This window comes from Myxocyprinus asiaticus, chromosome 47 (assembly GCF_019703515.2).
Source record: "Myxocyprinus asiaticus isolate MX2 ecotype Aquarium Trade chromosome 47, UBuf_Myxa_2, whole genome shotgun sequence".
NCBI lineage: Eukaryota > Metazoa > Chordata > Actinopteri > Cypriniformes > Catostomidae > Myxocyprinus > Myxocyprinus asiaticus.
The window spans coordinates 1,682,947-1,702,805 of record NC_059390.1 but is presented as its reverse complement, the minus strand read 5'-3'; the positions used below and the strand labels follow the sequence as shown (position 1 = coordinate 1,702,805).

Here is a 19,859-nt window from a genome sequence, read left to right as displayed (position 1 = left end):
CCTTTGGTCAAGTTGGACCCTGTTAACACTATCAGTTCTCCTTGTGCACGTGCAACTGAAGTATACGTGTACTGTACCATTTCTGTGAAGAAATACATCTATTTGATGACTGACCTAGAATCAGTTATAATCTTTACTGAAGATGTGTTATTGTATGGCCTAAATTTCAGTCCATTTAATTAAAATTATTAAGTAGAAACAACAACATTAAAATAGCAAATTTGAGTTAAGTCTACTTGCATTTATTTAGCTTAAGTTAATTCTACATGATCACCAAGTTAAGTGAACTTAATCACACAAGTTTTGGAGACACCATTACTCAATGCATTTGAGTAGAGACAACTTATTGAGGTTTTCAGCGTACTGTTTCCTGGTTCACTTGGATACAAGTTGTACTACTGATGTGAAATGGGTTGCCAATGCACTTTCATGTTGACTAAGTAACCAAATAATAATAATAATAATAATAAAAATCAGAATTCTGGCACAAACTTTACAACTTTATTTAACATTTTAGTTGTTTAGAGAATCATTTTTCAAACAAAAAAACATATTGCTACCATTTTAAAACATTATTTTAACATGTAACGTTTTAAATTGCTTAGAACAGTGTTTCTCAATCCTGGTCCAGAAGGCCAAACAACACCTCTCTCTTAATTGACACACCCAATTCAGGTCATGGAGCCTCTACTAACGAGCTGGTGAGTTGAAACAGGTGAGTTAGATTCAGCAGACATCCAAAATGTGTGGTGTTGGGGCACTCCAGGGTCAGGATTGGGAAACACTTTAATAAGATGTTTGATTTGTAATTACACAAAGAAACCCTGAGAGGAGAAACTTCAGTACCTGATCTTACAGAAAACATTTAACTTGGGCTTGTGTCTCCACAAGAGCTACACGTTCCGTTATAAAGGATGGAAAAAGAGAATGCTTTAAACTTTAAAGCTTCTCTGCTGGCCTTCAAACAACAGCTGGAACAAACTTTGGAATTCTACAGATTCCAAATATTCACACTCAAAATAAACCTGCATTTAAAACCCTAGTTATTGTGTGCATTACAGCAGTGCAGTGAAGCAGCAGTCACGTTCTCGCAGGAATTCTGCCAAAATATGCTCATTATTATCACCACCAAATCCAAACCTCTCAGGACTCTTTGAGGATCTACAGACACCCGCAGGAACCCAAAAGGACGTCGTCATCAGAACATCTACACAAACATCAGCCATACTAATGAATGCTGCTTCATTTGGTCTGAGCTCACAGAGTGCTATACATTCATTATAAGGGTAAACATGAAAAAATAAACAGTCACAAAACTCTTTTGCATGTCTTTTAAAATCCTCACTCATTCTGAATCTCAAAATGTTGTGCGGACACCCTGTACGTACAAAGACCTAATATAAAAACTTTTAAAAATATTTCCTGGACTAAATGTAACAATCTGTGGCACATGTGGTAGCTTGAATTAACATTCCCTCGAGTTATGTAAAATGCATCTAAAATCACTCTGTTGCAGCTGTATATTTAAACAACAATCAACCAATGGGTAAACAGTACATATTTGACGTCATCAAATCCCAGCGAGCTGATTGGTCAGAGAATGGCATTCAGCATTGACAGAAAGTGCATACTCTGGATTCTGGAACCTACGCATAAGAACCCATCACACACAAGTGCACATGCTCAGTCTGACACCAACGTGCTGTGACCTCCAGCAGCATCCTCATTACGGTTATCTAAACCATCTCCACAGGACTGAGGGCCAAATATCTGGAGGGGAAAAACGTCTTTTCTAACACAATGCTCAAAAGTCATAAGTTAAGGGTTAGAGGAGGAGGGGCGTGCTTTCGCCGGCTGGTTCTGTGCGACGCGTGAGCTGGCGAACACGGTTGAGGATTCGGGCAGGGAGAGAGGGTTTGTGGTAACTGGGGTCCAGAACGTTGGTCTTCCTGCGCTCTCGTTCCTGCTTCCACATCACATACGGGCTTGGCGGGAAAAACGGGTGTGACCGCTCGCGATACAGCTGCACCACGATGCCAGAAATCCCGAGAACCACCCACAAGGTGATCATGATGAAATCTGCAGAAGAAAGCATGAGAGACATCTGATTCATTAGTGACAAGCTGGCCAATTAATGCCATTCTGAGATCAACTCTGCCTGATTGGACCATTAACAGATATATAATATACAGGTATATAAGAGTTTACCTAGACTTAGATATAGTGTACTTATCTTAGGAATATTCTGGGTTCAACAGAAGTTAAGCTCAATCGAAAGCATTTGTGGTATAATGTTTAATATATTTGTTATTTACAATGGAAGTCAATGGGGCCAATTTTTGGAGTGTTTAAAGGCAGAAATGTGACGCTTATAATTTTACTAAAGCACTTACATTAATTCTTCTGTTAAAACTTGTGTATTATTTGATCTGTGAAGTTGTTTACATTGTTATTTTTAACAGCCATTTATGGCGTTACATCGTCATGGCTAAATTGGCTATAACTTTCCACAGATGTGGTTAGTAAGTGATTTTATCACAGTAGAATCATGTTTACACACATATTGTGTCTATACTTTTGAAACAGCGAGTGTTTAAACATTTATGGATTGGCCCCATTGACTTCCATTGTAAGTGTGCTTTTATTAAGAAAAGGAGGGACAGGGGGCCTGGGTAGCTCTACGCTGGCTACCACCCCTGGCGTTCCCTAGTTCGCTAGTTCGAATCCCAGGGTGTGCTGAATGACTCCAGCCAGGTCTCCTAAGCAACCAAATTGGCCCGGTTGCTAGGGAGGGTAGAGTCACATGGGGTAACCTCCTCGTGGTCGCTATAATGTGGTTCATTCTCGGTGGGGCATGTGGTGAGTTGAACGTGGATGCCGCGGTGGATGGCGTGAAGCCTCCAGAAGCGCTATGTCTCCGTGGTAACACACTCAACAAGCCACATGATAAGATGCGTGGATTGACGGTCTCAGACGCGGAGGCAACTGAGATTCATCATCCGCCACCCAGATTGAGGCAAATCACTATGCGACCACGAGGACTTAAAAGCGCGTAAGGAATTGGCCATTCCAAATTGGGTGAAAAAGGGGAAAAAATGTTTTGTGGTAATCGACATTACGCCACAAATGCTGTTGCATTATTACGGCAAAAATATCAAGAGTTTGAGTGTCAGACCTACCGATGTCCTGCAACGGAACAGAGATGAACGCTCGACTGAAGTTGTGGTTGAGGAAGCGTTTGAGAACGTCTAGTGTGATGTAGGAGAGACTGGTGTAGGTGTACGCGTTGACAGTTAGGACCACTACATATGCACCAACCACTCCACACGTGGTTATATTGCCCTGAAACACACAAACATATGCACATACATCGGTGTGTATTTGTAAAGCTGAGTGTATTTTGTAGGATGTGTATCTCACCTCTCTGGGCCACCTGATAAAGAATAAAGGAACAACCACCATGATGCAGGTAAACACAACCCAAAACACCACATCATTATGGAATACGGGAAGGTCACCTAAAAAAAAAAAAGGTTAAATTTGCTAGAAAGATAAAGATAATTGTGCTCATTGCAAAGATGGAAAGGAACAAACAGATGCTGAATTCAGAGAAGAAGGTGTTTTCTTACCAAGTGGAGTGAAAAAGACGATAGAAGAGACAAGAAATCCAAGAATGAGTCCGACCACCAACACGCAAACCATGACGGAACCAAACCGCCACCAGCTCATCACTAGGACCACGCCCCCGACCACGCCCATCACTGCTGTCAGAGCCAATCGAACTATGAATAGACACACATCATTCCAGAAGTCGTTCTTTAATACTCTTGTGCAAACTTTCTGTACAACTAAAGAATATATGGTATATACCTAATTGAATTAAGGTAATTAAGATGTACACTTACATGCTAAAATCAAACAAATATTTTTTACTCAATATTTCCTCGGCCTAATAAGATATTTGGAAACTGTTGGCAGACATTGGAACTAACAAAAGGGAGGCTTCTGTTAATTGGACAAGGCGGCATGGTTATCGGCTGATCTCAAAATGGCTAAATGTTGGCAGATTTGTCCGTCCATCACTAGTATTTGTAAGCATGTATCTGTATGAACATATGTATGTGTTCATGTAATGCAGCTCATTCTAACAGCCAATGTCTGTCCATGTTAAATGGTCTCCAATGGATGCAAAATCAACTGGCTTGTTGCAATTCTAAGATCTGATCAGAATCAGATCATAGCTCTCTATGATAAACGATCAATATACGCAACAACTATCAGTGAGAATCACAAGTTATTTCAGAAATGTTCTTCCTCATTTCAGCCATTCCCTTAAACACACAAACAGCTGACAATCAGCTCCAATTACTGATAATTACTACAGAACAACTATAAGTCTGTTTGAACACACACACACAAACCAAATGATTATTATCAAACAGCGGCAGACAGTGACCTCTTTGACACCTCCAGGAGAAATCCAAGGCACATGACTTCATCCACACGCAACATGACTCTAATCTTCAGTGAGTTACGGTAGAACAATAACCTCAATCCTCTGTGAAGGGCACTCTTATTTCTGCACTCGTGATGGCTAATGAGATTTACTGCATGCAGAACTAGTTTATGTAGCCATTTTCATTCAAATTACAGTCAGACACACTGGAACAATGTCTAGGGGAGCTGTGTTTCTAGAAACTATTTATGGAAATTTATGAACCAGTGACATCAGCTTCAAGTAAACAACATCTCATCCATAATCACATTTAATTTTTGTTTATTTTACAATGATTCAATTCTAGAGTGATTCAGCCTTAGAGTGGTTGTGTTCTAGAGTGATTCTGTTCTGAAATTATTCAATTCTAGAATGATTCAGTTCTAGAGTGATTCCGCCCCAAAGTGGTTGTGTTCTAGAGTGATTCAATTTTAGAGTGAGTCCGCCTTAGAGTGATTCCGTTCTAGAGTGATTCAGTTCTAGGATGACTGTGTTCTAAAGTGATTCCATCCTGGAGTGATTCAGTTCTCCAGTGCTAAAGTGAATACATTCTAGAGAGATTGCGTTTTAGAGTCATTCTGTCCTAGAGTGATTTTGTTCTAGAGTGATTCAGTTCCAGAGTGACTGGGTTCTAGAGTGATTTCATCCTATAATGATTCCGTTCCAGAGTTATCTTGTTCTAGAGTGATTCAATTTTAGAGTGATTAAGTTCTAGGGTTAGTCCGACCTAGAGTGATTCAGTTCTAGAATGAATGTGTTCTAGAGTGATTCTGCCCAAGAGTGAGTCTGCCCTAGAATGATTCAATTCTACAGTGACTGCATTCTAAAGTGTGTTCTAGAGTGATTCCATCCTAGATTGATTCAGTTTTAGTGACTGCATTCTAGAGTGATTCAGCTCTAGAGTGATTATGTTCTTGAGTGAGTCCACCCTAGAATGATTCAGTTTTAAAGTGATTGCACTCTAGAGTGATTCAGCTCTAGAGTGAATCCACCCTAGAATGATTCAGTTCTAGGATGGTTCAGTTCTAGAGTGAGTCCATCCTAGAGTGACTGCATTCTAGAGTGATCGTGTTCTAGAGGAATTTCACTAACTACACCCTACGGTGCTTAAGAGCATGTTTCTCCATTGACGGCCATTCAAAAACAACCATGTATTCATTTAGTTTGAGTAATTCAGTTCTAGAGTGATTCAGTTCCAGAGTGACTGGGTTCTAGAGTGAATTCATCCTATAGTGATTCCGTTCCAGAGTTATCGTGTTCTAAAGTGATTAAGTTCTAGGTTTAGTCCGACCTAGAGTGATTCAGTTCTAGAGTGATTTTGCCCTAGAGTGATTCAGTTCTAGAATGATTGTGTTCTAGAGTGATTCTGCCCAAGAATGAGTCTGCCCTAGAATGATTCAGTTCTACAGTGATTGCATTCTAAAGTGTGTTCTAGAGTGATTCCGTCCTAGATTGATTCAGTTTTAGTGATTGCATTCTAGAGTGATTCAGCTCTAGAGTGATTATGTTCTTGAGTCCACACTAGAACGATTCAGTTCTAGGATGGTTCAGTTCTAGAGTGAGTCCACCCTAGTGATTCCGTCCTAGAGTGACTGCGTTCTAGAGTGATCGTGTTCTAGAGGAATTTAAGTGATTTAGAGTGATTATGTTCTTGAGTGAATCCGCCCTAGAATGATTCAGTTTTAAAGTGACTGCATTCTAGAGTGATTCCACCCTAGAGTGATTCCGTTCTAGAGTGATTATGTTCTTGAGTGAATCCACCCAAGAGTGATTGCATTTTAGAGTGATTCTGTCCTAGAGTGATTCAGTTCTAGAGTAAGTTTGTCCTGGAGTTATTTAGTTCTAGAATGATCGCGTTCTAGAGGAATTTCACTAACTACACCCTCCGGTGCTTAGGAGCATGTTTCTCCATTGACGGCCATTCAAAAACAACCATGTATTCATTTAGTTCTAGAGTAATTCAGTTCTAGAGTGATTCAGTTCCAGGGTGATTCATTCCATGCTAGACTGCTTGTTTTCTAGAGTGATTCTGTTCTGAAATTATTCAGTTCTAGGGTGATTCCGCCCCAAACTGGTTGTGTTCTAGATTGATTCAGCACTTGTGTAACTGTGTATTGGTGATACTATGACCGTGATGGACTCACTGTTGTATTCCAGCGCTGTGGTGCTGGTGATCAGGACAAAGAAGAAAAATGCCATAAACGCAAAGCCCATACAGAACAGCTCTGAAAGGGGAGAGAAATGGACAAGTTAACTGGTAACATTCTGGTATATTTTAAATGGTACACTGGTAAAAGATTCATGCTAAGATCAATCTTCGGTAGGACTGTATAAGACACATAAATGTCTTATACAGTCCTACCGGGTGTGGTGGTGGCGTAGTGGGCTAAAGCACATAGGTGGTAATCAGAAGGTTGCTGGTTCGATCCCCACAGCCACCACCATTGTGTCCTTGAGCAAGGCACTTAACTCCAGGTTGCTCCAGGGGGATTGTCCCTGTAATAAGGGCACTGTAAGTCACTTTGGATAAAAGTGTCTGCTAAATGCATAAATGTAAATGTAAATATATCTCCAAAGTAACATTATAAATACTGACCATCCATTCATCATGGAGTGTTTATTTGTAACTATAATAAATGTTGACCTCTGACACAACATTTTCCCCAAATGTTGTACCCCAGACTTTCCCAAACCCAGAATACTTAGGGCACCTATAAAAGGTCAACAATTATGAATAGCAGTAATGTAATCTGTTTCTGAGAAAAGAAAAAGAAAACCCATCACTCACCACATTTGAAAAAGCGATGGCCCAGAAAGCACACAAACAACCCCGCCACTCCGATCACAGTAAAAAACACTTTAGTGGAAACTCGCCCTGGGAAAATTAGAGAAAAAGAGAATGATCATTTGAAAAAGTCTGAAATTGTATTTCATAATGACATTTTTTTCCATATTAGACTTCTCTTTCAATATACTCCTACATTTGTGAGGACTCGTTTTTAAGATAACGTTTACAAAATGTACCCTAAACTGCAATAAAAGTTTCTTATAAGACACTCAAAAAGAACGATATTACAAATAATGGTAAGCATCATCTGGCAATCACCACAAATATACTAACAAGGCCCTAGCAACCACCCAGAACAACTTAGTAACTGTAACCTAGCAACCACATACCAACATGGTAAAAAAAACCCACTCATAACCTTTTTCATCAGTGCATTTTAAATTGTCCTGTAGTGTGACAAATTCATTTTCAGAAGTAGAAATATTCCATGCCATCAACTTCAATTTCATATGAACTACTTAGCTTTCATCTGCCTACCTAAAGTACTGCAGCCGTCCAGTGTGGAGTTGAAGCTGCAGGCGTACGTGTGCACAGGGATGTATGAAGCTGATGTGTTGAACACTGGGTCTCTAACAACCACAGAGAAAATCACACCCTGACCAGGCAGAGAGTTAAACGACAACTGCGTCTGATCATGAGATGACAACGACATCACCTGGAAAACCAAACATACCTGATAAACTCATAAAAACTAAAGATAAATGAGAGGAACCAGAATTTGTAGGGAAAGACAGAGGGAAGAGAAAGATCTCACTCACTTTTCTGCTATTGTCCTGTATGTTCTCCACATTGGCCACTCTCTCCACGCCACTGATGAGACTCTGCTCTGATTGGTCGCCTTCTGGCAGGAAGAACTGATACACGTCATACACCAACCGCCAACGAGTACTGGCATCCGTGCCCACATCACACGCTGGTGGGGTCCCTCCTCTGAGAGACACAAGAGATATATGAGAAGAGCATTCTTTCAATATCTCCCCTGATGTTACCATCTGAGTAGTTTCTTCAGGATTCCCACACTTTTGGACCAACACATTTCCATGATCTTTCAAGTCGTCAGTAATTACTGGTTAAGTGTTAATAAAAGCATTTTGATTTACACTGAACCAAAAAATCATTCAGAGTGATTTGTGACCCGATTCACTTGACTCCAATGAGAAAAGAATAACTCGCTTACAACATCACAAGGGGCTAATTAGAGCAGACTCTACTACAAGTTAAGCTCAACAGACAGTATTTTAGACAAAATGTTGATTACCACAAAAAATGATGTACATCTTTGCAAAAGGTTCCAGTGAGGCACTTACACTGGAAGTCAATGGGGCCAATTTCTGGAGGGTTTAAAGGCAGAAATGTGAAGCTTATAATTTTATAAAAGCACTTACATTAATTCTTCTTGTGTGTTACTTGAGCTGTAAAGTTTATTTTTTTATGGTCCTTTTAGGGTTACGGCATTACATCATCATGGTAATGAAGTTAAAATAGATACTAACTGTATCTGTGTAAAGGTATAAGTGATTTTATCACAGTAAAATCATGTTTACACACATATGTCCTGTGTCAATACTTTTGAAACAGTGAGTATTTTAACGTTTACGGATTGACCCCATTGACTTCCATTGAAAGTGCCTCACGAGCAGGGTTTCCATCAATGTGTTTTTATGCACATTTTGGGATATTGCATAAAAACTGCTGGATGGAAACACTAAGATTCGAATAAAATCTCCAAAATGCGCATAAAAAAAAAAAAAGTATACGCTCACTTGAGGCGGATACATTTTTTACTCTATAAACTATGATGGAAACACATTTACAGAATAAACTCCTATTAAATGCATTAATAATACAAGATGTGTGGAGGCCTGGGTAGCTCAGTGGTAAAATACGGTGGCTATCACCCCTGGAGTTCGCTAGTTCGAATCCCAGGGCGTGCTGAGTGACTCCAGCCAGGTCTCCTAAGCAACCAAACTGGCCCGGTTGCTAGGGAGGGTAGAGTCACATGGGGTAACCTCTTCGTGGTCGCTATAATGTGGTTCGTTCTCGGTGGGGCACGTGGTGAGTTGAACATGGATGCCGTGGTGGATGGCGTGAAGCCTCCACACACGCTAGGTGTCCGTGGCAACGCGCTCAAGTCACGTGATAAGATGCGCGGGTTGACGGTCTCAGAAGCGGAGGCAACTGGGATTCGTCCTCCGCCACCCAGACTGAGGCGAATCACTACGCGACCACGAGGACTTAGAGCGCATTGGGAATTGGGCATTCCAAATTGGGAGAAAAAAAATTATACAAGATGTGCATCAGAAAAGTCGTTTATAACTGCACAACCCAGCGGACCAATCATTGCATCTGAAATGTTGCTTTGGTCATCCTGAAATAATGGTGTCCTGAAAATCCAAAGCCTGCAAAGAGTTTGTACAGAAAATAAGTCGAATACAAACTTGAACTTTGACGAATAGCAGGTTTATTTATTTTTTTGATTCTCTCCCCAGTTTGAAATGCCCAATTCCCAATGCGCTCTTAGTGACTCGCCTCAATCCAGGTGGCGGAGGATGAATCTCAGTTGCCTCCACGTCTGAGACCGTCAATCCGCGCATCTTATCACGTGGCTTGTTGAGTGTGTTACCACAGAGACATAGCGCGTGTGGAGGCTTCACGCTATTCTCCGCGGCATCCACGCACAACTCACCACGCGCCCCACCGAGAGCGAGAACCACATTATAGTGACCACGAGGAGGTTACCCTATATGACTCTACCCTCCCTAGCAACCGGGCCAATTTGGTTGCTTAGAGACCTGGCTGGAGTCACTCAGCACACCCTGGATTCGAACTCGCTCCAGGGGTGGTAGTCAGCATCAATATTCGCTGAGCTACCCAGGCCCCGAAGAGCAAGTTTATTAACAATTTTGAAAACATCTTATAGATCCACACGGTATAGTCCTAACGATGGAGGTATGCACACACACACACATAGTGCTCCAAGAACTGTGTGACTCGCTATCGCTCCCAGACATGAGACGAAGTTCTTTACAGTGTTTTGTCTGCTTGCTCTAAACTGCCAGTATTTTATTAATAAAAGAGTCACAGTGGCTACAATTTATCCGGAAGTGACGATTTTGTTCTTATAAACACATGGGATAGACACACGGCTTTATTCGCACATTGCGATTTTATGGTTTTTCACATTAATTAAATTCACAACTGGGATGGAAACATAGCTAATGTAACAGAAATCTTTTTTGTGGCAATCAACATTATGCCACAAATGCTGTCGACTGAGCTTAACTTGTATTGAACCCGGAACACTCCTTTTAATCTCTCTCACCTTGTGTATCCAATGTTAGCAGGCGCAAAACTGATAGTGGTCTCAAACAGGTTGTATTGCAAGTAGATGTTTGGATCAATGTCCAGTGGAAATTCCTGATTACAGGCACCAGGAACAGGATCTGCACGCACACATACACACACGCACATACACAGTGAATATTCCATATTCCAGTCAGCAGTCTATAAATAATGGTATTTGTGTTGTGATGTGTATAAGATGGCTTAGTTCTCTACCAGCGCTCATATATGGCAGCATCACACCAATTCCTGCCACACTGTTCCCATCTGGCGTCTGCAGGAACCAGGAGAGAGTGGACTGGTTGGGCAACAGGGCGGACAACAGACCAGCATCCGCTGCTGTGACTGACTGACCATAAACTGGAGCCTGACCAACACACAGACACCAAAAAAAAAAAAACTGTGTGAAAAACTATGAATGTACAGCCACACACATTGGCCTACATTAATTACTGTTGAATATTCTGTACATCAGATTACACCATGGTCTGTTCGAATACCCGATTCTGATTGGCCGGAATGTGTGCGTTACAACCGTTCATTACACGGGTCTCTGGAATACTTGATTCTGATTGGTCAATGGCGCCATCTAGTGGTCTCATATTTCTCAGTAACAAATGCACATTCATTAGCTCAGCGAGTACTGATGCTGACTATCACCCCTGGAGCCGCGAATTCGAATCCAGGGTGTGCTGAGTGACTCCAGCCAGGTCTCCTAAGCAAACAAATTGGCCCGGTTGCTAGGGAGGGTACAGTCACATGGGGTAAACTCCTTGTGGTCGTGATTAGTGGTTCTCGCTCTCAATGGGGCATGTGGTAAGTTGTGCGTGGATCACGGAGAGTAGCATGAGCCTCCACATGCTGTGAGTCTCCGCGGTGTCATGCACAACGAGACACGTGATAAGATGCGCGGATTGACGGTCTCAGAAGCGGAGGCAACTGAGACTTGTCCTCCGCCACCCGGATTGAGGTGAGTAACCGCGCCACCACAAGGACCTACTAAGTAGTGGGAATTGGGCATTTCAAATTGGGAGAAAAGGGGATAAAAAAAAAAGTTTAAAAAAAAGTTTAAAAAAAAGAGACATGCAACAGGGAACAGCAGTGTTCTTCAGCCCCGAATTACCGAGTCCATCCTGGAGATAATTATGAATTCCCCCTAAACACCCATGAGGCTTGTGTGGTTTGATATTCAGCTATGTTTTGCACGGAGGGGTAAAGAAGGAAACCGGAACCTATCAAATGCGTCTTTTGAGGCAAGACTATCTGAAATGTAATATTATAAACATAATTTAATACTGCTGCGCTGCTCAGCACACACCCGCTAGAGGGCGCCGCTCGATCACGCATCACTGACCGAAGCGCTGAACTGTGACTGTTTTATAAAACGCAGCCTTTTGTGGTTTAGTAATCACGCAAGGCCATATGGTGATTTCATTCTTAATTCAATCAATCGTGCAGCCTTAATGGGTATCATACCGATGTCTCAGAGGTCAAAGTCTGCAGGTTTCATTGTTTTGGATGGTTTTCCCCTCATCATGTACAGTAATTGCCACTTTTCACAACTGTAATGTCAGTAACAGCAGTTTTTTTCTCATTAATGTGAAAATTACATTTAATATTACATGTTCTTAGAAGTTATGTGGCTAACTTTGTTTTTACAGAGTTTGTCATCTCCAAAAAAACTCATCCATTTTTTCCCAGTTATTCATACAGCTGTTTATTTAATGCAAATAAATGTGATAATCACACAACTTTATCTAAGAGCACGTTTATAGGCACAACAATATACTGATTACTCTCTAAAATCAGCTTATTTAAAAAAATCTGACAATGCAAGAAATCCACGTTTACATGACATTTGAAATAAGTTATTCTCCGCTTTTGACATCAAACCATGATGGGATACGCTCAACACGTGCGCACATTGGATGAGCCATTGAGAACGGCAGTTAAGGTGTTTACATGCCACGTAAAATCGGTGTAATGGGCAAAAATCTACCCGTTTCGATCGGTTTATTCTTACACCGTTTATGACCTTACACCGATAAAGGAACGCTGCTTATTGCGTTTACATGACCACACGTATTGTCGGCTTATTTAGCATAATCAGTATAAGAATGTGCATGTAAACGTGCTCTGTGTGTCTGATTTAGAATGGGCAGATCTATCGACCCGTAGATAAAGTTAAGCGTTACTGTTATTCTTCCAGTCAAAATTGCAAAAATCAATGACAGCTGTAACTAATCAATGCTGACATGTGACCATGGTATAAGCGGGATAATCCACGGTTTAGTGTGCGTTAAATGATTAAATTGCTCCGCTATGAGTCGGGTGGCTCTTCACTTCCACATCATGCATTAAAATCGTTTAACACACACCTAGCTGTGGATTATCCCTTACTTATGGAAGTGTTTCATCTTGGTGAAGAGTGTCATTTATGCACCTTTAGGGTCACCTAATAGAACTGCAAAAATAATGACTGTTTTCATACTGTCTGAACACACAGCCCATCTGCCATTTGTCAGCCACATGAGTGCTGACATTTAGTCTATGTTTGGAATGCATGCAGGTGTGTGTGTGTGTGTGTGTGTGTGTTTTGAGATCAGAGCCTGTGATTAAACTCTCACATGATGACTTGCTCTGCCTGCTGAGCTGCCTCAAACACCCCATTGAAATGGGTCAGCTGATTGTGTGTGTGTGTGTGTGTGTGTCTTGTGTAAGACATGTCTTGTGCATAACAGTGATATGTGTAAACCTTTATTACCAAAGTGTTTGAAAGTGTGGAATTGCACTGCTGCATGTGTGTGGTCTCTTACCTGTGTGTATGAGAGTGTGACATTGCGGTGTGGTGTGTGAAACTGCAGCGTGATAAAAGAGACGTCTGGAGGGATCCGTGAAATGACGACTTGAACCGTCCCGTTTACTGGAACGCTGACATTCTGGAACTTTCCCAGAGAAAACACCACACGATCTAAAACACACACAAAAACTGAGTCATGTTTCCTAAATTCAAGTATATGTTTGTATTAGTATCAAAATATTGGGAAACATTTTAAATAATGGGTCCCTTTGAGAATGCTACATGCATTGTAGAAGTCAAAAAGTTTGTTTCAGATCAAGTGGTTATTCATTTATTATGTAATTATTATATATACAGTATATGTTTTTTTGTTTTCTGCAGGGAGTGCCCCCCACTGGCCTGGTATATGCTCAGTTCAATAAATCCTTCTGTCAATAATAAAAAAAAATAAATAAATAAAAAACAAATTATATATATATTTGAATATGTTCAAAAAGAGAGTACAAAACCTGTCATAATTACTTAAAAGAAGTTGATAAAAAGATCTACAGTAATGCAATATCTTGTGATAATATATGCAATATGAGAGATTTATAAACAATCTTAGTGTGCCGGTCATTTTTGACCGGGAACACAAAATGTGTTAGCACAAAACAAACTCAACACAAGGGTTCATATGTATAGCTAGGTGTAGATTACAATAATAAGAAATCCATCAGATGCAACAATTAAGACGAATCATTAAGGCAACATTTTTTACATTTTGGGTGAATTAGGTGGCATTTTCCCCCAAGTCCTCATTAACTTCTAACATGCGTATCAAAAATAAAACTCTGATGTAGAGATAGGCCTACACAGTATAGCAGATACATAATCCATATTATTCTCTTTCATTCAGACAGCAGTCAGTGACAAGCCTTGCAGGTGATGAGGAAGTGGCTCTTGACAGTTATATGGTGCGCTTTGGATTAGAAACATGTTGCGTTGGGTCACAGATTGCTCGAATTTCCTGCTTTACAGTGAAATCTGACACTGATAACCAAGTGATCTGCAGAAAAATTTCACAATGACTCACACCTGCTGTATGTCAACACGACACCTGAACACAACTCAACACACTCTGGCTGTGAACGCAACATGAAACGTTTCTGAAGGCCTCTGTTGACTCTAGAAAGCTATTCCTCAAGAAACATTCCTGTACGAGTGATAAATCCATTTAAAACAGCTGGGCTTTGAACGGGTTTTGAATCCTTGAAGACTGAAAATTACTCTGCGTGAATCTCTCTCTCTCTTTTAGGAATGTGTAAATAGTTTCCAAACTGAGTCTCATGGACTGTTGCTCTGTTGCATCGTCTTAAAGGTGCACCATAAGTCAAATCGCAACTGCTTGAATGAGGGATATTAAATGAGAAATGCTTTACTGTTGCAGAATGCAAGAGCATTATTCAGGGTAGAGGTCGACCGATAGTGGATTTTGCAGATACCGATAACTAAGGTGGTGGGAAAGGACGATAACCGACTAATCGGCCGATAGCTTTTAAAATCGATTTTTAGTGAGTGACTCCAGCCAAGTCTCCTAAGCAACCAAATTGGCCCGGTTGCTAGGGAGGGTACAGTCACATGTGGTAACCTCCTGTGGTTCTCGCTCTCAGCGGGGCGAATGGCGAGTTGTGCGTGGATGCCGCGGAGAATAGCTTGAAGCCTCCACGTGTGCTACGTCTCCATGGTAACGCGCTCAACAAGTCACGTGATAAGATGCACGGATTGACGGTTTCAGACGCGGAGGCAAATGAGATTCGTCCTCCGCCACACGGATTGAGGCGAGTCACTACGCCACCACGAGGACTTAGAGCGCATTGGGAATTGGCCATTCCAAATTAGGGGAGAAAAAAATACAAAATAAATTTACAGAAAAATCGTATTCTTTCCTTATCATGATGGGCACGAAGAGTCCTAAATGAACAAAATCTCAGATGCAGTCTATTGTTTATTCGAAATCCCCAAAATAACCAGAAAAAAAGATTTGGTGCATAACGCAGGAATTTTAAGTATAAACAAGCCTGAAATACACTAGGGACTCTTATTTTGAAATGAAGAAATTATGAAAAAACTATGGGCAGATTTATGCCGATAACGATAGTTCCAAACAGCAACTATCGGCACCGATTAATCAGTAAAACCGATATATCGGTCTACCTCTAATTCAGAGGCACAAATGAGACTGACAACAACCAGACTGCCATTTTTAAAGAGGTTAAAGAGACAGAAGATTTTTGTAACTTCTGAGCAGGCAATCAAATATTTCAAAAATGAGTCTCAGCACAGTAAACAAACCCCAAAATCCTCTCAAACAAAATAATTATTATAGCATCATCTGCCTTGTTATAATATAGTGAATTAAGGTAAATTGGCCCACTTTTTAAAATGTACATGCCATTACTTTGATTTGACTGTCAATAGAGGCCCAATTTAATCATGCATTTTAATAAAACATTATTGCAGACAGACACCAGCATGCACATGTGAGACACATTAACATTTACTTTGTTTATGAGACAAAGTATCAATAAAACTATTAGCGTTGGGTGTAATGCATTACTAAGTAATTAAATGACCTTTTCCTTGAAAAAAGTACAGGGATTACTCTTCATTTTTCACTAATTTAATTAGTTACTAATAATGTAATTGCGTTAAATTCTGTATAGACTATATGCTTTTATTGATTAGCACCAAAACAATACAGTCGACAAAAAAAAGGTGAAAGTCAACTGTGTGTGTTTGTCACATTTCTATGATGACAGACATGTATTACAAGAATTAAAGATGTTTATTGAAACTCACTCTCATCCTGAGCGCGCAGAGATCCGAGCCATGACATAAACAACAGTAAACATTCCCTCTTCAGTGGCATTTTCCCGGGTTCAGTCCACAAACACACTAAAAGCTGCGCTCTGATTTTCGACTCATGCTGTAGGTTCAGATTTGGCCTCCGGAAGTGTCACTCTGTCTCTTGCGCTAAAGTAACACGCGTTTCCGTACACTGCGCATGCGCGGCTCCTTACTCACGTGATTCAGAGCGGAAACGGAAAAGGTGCAGAAGAGCCAACATGGCGGACAGGCTAACGCAGCTGCAGGATGCTGTTAACTCAGTAAGATTGATTTAAAGCGTTATTTATTTTTTTACTTAAAGTGTGCAGATAGTGTTAAAATATTCAAAGTAGTTGATTCAGTAATCTGGTTTAGGACATTACAATTACAATTCATATTAATGGTTTGACTTTGTAATGATGCTTGTTGATGTTAGCATGTGTTGTTGTGAACATTTCCCTGAAACAATTCAATTATTATTTCGTGCCTATTTTGTACTTTTGGAATGATTTTAAAATTCATATCCAATAATAAGCTAATATTGTAGTTAATTATAAATTTGTCAAGTTAATGTGTTAAGTAAATATGTTTAAAGTATGTTTCGTCTTAAATGTATTTAGATTTTGTGTTTCATGTGGTTTAATTATTGTACTTCCTCTATATTATGCACAAAGTTAAAGGGACTGAAAGTCATATCGAAAAACAAGGTTTAAAAGTAAAAATATGACCGCAATACAAACAACATCATTTAGTATGCACAGCCTTGTATAATCTAATAAATAAATGTGGTTATGTTTTATTGTTCTAATGTTCTTCATATCATGCAACGTAGACACACACATTTAAAGGGATAGTTCACCCAAAAATTAAAATTCTCTCATTGTTTACTCACCCTCATGCCATACCAGATGTGCATGATTTACAAATGAAGATTTTTGAAGAATTTTTCAGCTCTGTAGGTCCATACAATGCAAGTGAATGGTGGCTAGAAATTTTAAGCTCCAAAAAGCACATAAAGACAGCATAAAAGTAATCCATAAGACTCCAGTGGTTTAATCCATGTCTTCAGAAGTGATATGATAGGTGTGGGTGAGAAACAGATCAATATTTAAGTCATTTGTACTATAAATGTCCACTTTCACTTCCACATTCTTCTTGTTTTGTTTCTGGCAATTCACTTTCTTCGTGCATATCGCCCCCTACTGGGCAGGGAGGAGAATTTATATGAAGGAAAAAAAAGGACTTAAATATTGATCAGTCCTTTTGACTTTGTGGATTTAATATCGAGCCAGTATAATAATTAAATAACATAAAACACGAAACCTGCGTGAGGTTGAGTAAATTATAAGAGAATGTAATTAAATCTGAATATGGGAGTTGTAACACTATTTACCACAATTACTTTATGTGTATATACAATGCAATAGATGCTGTGTTTTGTGTTTGCATTGTATGTTTATCTCTGTGATGTGTTTGTGTGTTTTAGCTGGCGGATCAGTTCTGTAATGCGATTGGAGTCCTGCAGCAGTGTGCACCTCCAGCCTCATTCAGCAACATCCAGACAGCCATCAACAAAGACCAGCCCTCCAACCACACAGAAGGTGCTGTACACATGTGCACCAAGAATCAATTCACACCTGCACAGGGCAAAATGAGCTGTCATTCTCAATTTAGACATATTTGTTGTTTTTTTATTGTTCAACTGTTGGTTTCATGTGTCATTACAGAGTACGCTCAGTTGTTTGCTGCTTTGATAGCGAGAACAGCGAAAGATGTCGATGTGTTGATTGACTCTCTGCCCAGTGAAGAATCTACTGCTGCATTGCAGGTGCATTTACAGGCAAACCATGTGACTGGCTTAAGGCTTTAAAGACCCCATGAAACTGGGCTTGACAAGCACAGTTTTCTTTCCTGTGTTAATGTGTTAAAATCTTCAATTTTGAAGGGCTCATCCCATTTTTTTAAATGGCCAATAGCCTTTAATTTATGTCACATGAACTAGCCCTTGCCAGTCTGAGGTGGCATTGTCATTCTAGAGAGCATTTTATTGGACAAACTCTTGTATACGCCCTTAAGTGCAAGATGATGTCATCAGTATTTCTGGTTCGTTTTCCTAGAAGAGAAATGCTGTACATTTTTTATGTGTATATAGTCTACAAATGAATTGTCAATGTTTATGTGTATATTAGCAAAACAATGACAAAGCTAACATACACGGATTAAAAGCAACAAAATTGCATTTTTGATTTCCTGGCATCCGTTACTGCCCAATGTGAAAAATAGATGCATTCCTTTTCTGTTTATTTCCATTGTTTAAGGGAATATTCCGGGTTCAATACAAATTATGGTCAGTCGACAGGTTAATCAATTAGTCACTTCCGTGCTTGTTGTTAAAGGAGGGACAAGTCAAAATTAATTTTTGTGGTAATCAACATTGTCAATAAAGCTTAACTTGTATTGAACCCGGAATATTCCTTTAATTTCTCCTTTACCTTATTTCTTTTCAGGCGGCCAGTCTGAGGCAGCTGGAGGAGGAGAATCAAGAAGCTGCAGCTCGTTTGGAAGAAGTGGTTTATAGAGGAGACCTGCTGCTGGAGAAGATCCAGTCGGCTCTAGCAGACATCGCACAATCGCAGCTGCGCACACGCAGTGGCACCCCCAGTCAGCCCACACCCCCTGAATCATGACACTGACTGACCCAAAACCAAGCATGGACTGTACCATCTGTACACAGCAGGGATTTTTATACTTATCCTTCAGCGGTTGCAGGAGACTTTTTGTTAAATGTACAGTTTATTTCTGGGCTGAAGAAGGATTATCATTTCATTCAAGTACAGACACACGAGATTAGAACTTCATTATTGCTGTGCTGATGTCACACACGTTTGGTGTAAAAACACTCAAGACACTTCAAAACTATCCTCGGAAAACATGGATATGTCACAGTGTCAGATTTTGGTACGAAACTTTATCTGTAATTTACATTTTTCTTTCTAGTCTTGTTTTCCACAGCATGTCTCTATTACATGAGCTCTGTCATTGTTTTCTAAAAGAGAATTTACAGCATCCATCACCCCCTTTCAGCCATTAATTGTCAGGGTCTGAATAAGCTCGCTTTTGTATATTAAAGGATATTTTTCTGTTTGTTTTGTTTTGAAAGAATTGTCTTTGTGTTTAACCAATTAAACTGTAAAGTGCTTGTTACTCATTTTAACTCGAACTGTGGAAGTGCTTATTTCTCTTAAATGTCACATGCTGCAGATCTTTGAAAGAAATGATTCACATCTAGCTTAAAGAAACAGTTCACCCAAAAATTAAAATTCTCTCATCATTTACTCATCCTCATGCCGTCCCAGATGTGTGTGATTTTCTTTCCTGTGCAGAACACAGATGAAGATTTTTAGATGAATATCTCAGCTCTGTAGGTCCATACAATGCAAGTAAATTGTGACCAGAACTTTGAAGCTCCAAAAAGCACATAAAGGCAGCATAAAAGTAATCCAGTG

At 40.0% G+C, this 19,859-nt stretch overlaps 2 protein-coding genes across 5 annotated transcripts; one reads left to right on the top strand and one right to left on the bottom strand.

Moving 5' to 3' along the window:
* Positions 1 to 487: 487 nt before the first annotated feature.
* LOC127436438 (transmembrane 7 superfamily member 3-like) lies at positions 488 to 16,515 on the bottom strand. 4 transcript variants are annotated; one of them, XM_051690580.1, is made up of 12 exons: positions 16,327 to 16,513; positions 13,502 to 13,656; positions 10,902 to 11,052; positions 10,666 to 10,786; positions 8,102 to 8,273; positions 7,821 to 8,016; positions 7,284 to 7,370; positions 6,640 to 6,720; positions 3,630 to 3,782; positions 3,421 to 3,518; positions 3,180 to 3,342; positions 488 to 2,079 (listed from the first exon to the last, which is right to left on the bottom strand). In XM_051690580.1, exons 1-12 carry the CDS (start codon positions 16,394 to 16,396, stop codon positions 1,826 to 1,828), a joined length of 1,701 nt encoding a protein of 566 aa, XP_051546540.1. In that variant the 5' UTR covers positions 16,397 to 16,513; the 3' UTR covers positions 488 to 1,825. The 4 variants fall into 4 exon arrangements, with proteins under 4 accessions (XP_051546540.1, XP_051546541.1, XP_051546538.1 ...); XM_051690581.1 differs by having other exon boundaries at positions 7,821 to 7,998; positions 16,327 to 16,508; XM_051690578.1 differs by having other exon boundaries at positions 3,180 to 3,518; positions 16,327 to 16,515.
* LOC127436463 (mediator of RNA polymerase II transcription subunit 21-like) lies at positions 16,516 to 19,567 on the top strand. Its single transcript, XM_051690634.1, has 4 exons — positions 16,516 to 16,634; positions 17,840 to 17,954; positions 18,081 to 18,181; positions 18,861 to 19,567. The coding sequence occupies exons 1-4, from the start codon at positions 16,593 to 16,595 to the stop codon at positions 19,038 to 19,040; spliced, it is 438 nt and encodes a 145-aa protein (XP_051546594.1). The 5' UTR covers positions 16,516 to 16,592; the 3' UTR covers positions 19,041 to 19,567.
* The last annotated feature ends 292 nt before the right edge of the window (positions 19,568 to 19,859 follow it).

Excerpts from the sequence above, each read along its gene's own strand:
- LOC127436438 (XM_051690578.1), bottom strand. The coding sequence starts at position 16,396 with ATGCCACTGAAGAGGGAATGTTTACTGTTGTTTATGTCATGGCTCGGA. Across the intron at positions 13,657-16,326 it reads TCTGCGCGCTCAGGATGAGA|ATCGTGTGGTGTTTTCTCTG; the intron begins GTGAGTTTCAAT and ends TGTGTGTTTTAG. Across the intron at positions 3,783-6,639 it reads CACAGCGCTGGAATACAACA|TTCGATTGGCTCTGACAGCA; the intron begins GTGAGTCCATCA and ends GTCTATTCATAG.
- LOC127436463 (XM_051690634.1), top strand. The coding sequence starts at position 16,593 with ATGGCGGACAGGCTAACGCAGCTGCAGGATGCTGTTAACTCA. Across the intron at positions 16,635-17,839 it reads TGCAGGATGCTGTTAACTCA|CTGGCGGATCAGTTCTGTAA; the intron begins GTAAGATTGATT and ends TGTGTGTTTTAG. Across the intron at positions 17,955-18,080 it reads GCCCTCCAACCACACAGAAG|AGTACGCTCAGTTGTTTGCT; the intron begins GTGCTGTACACA and ends GTGTCATTACAG.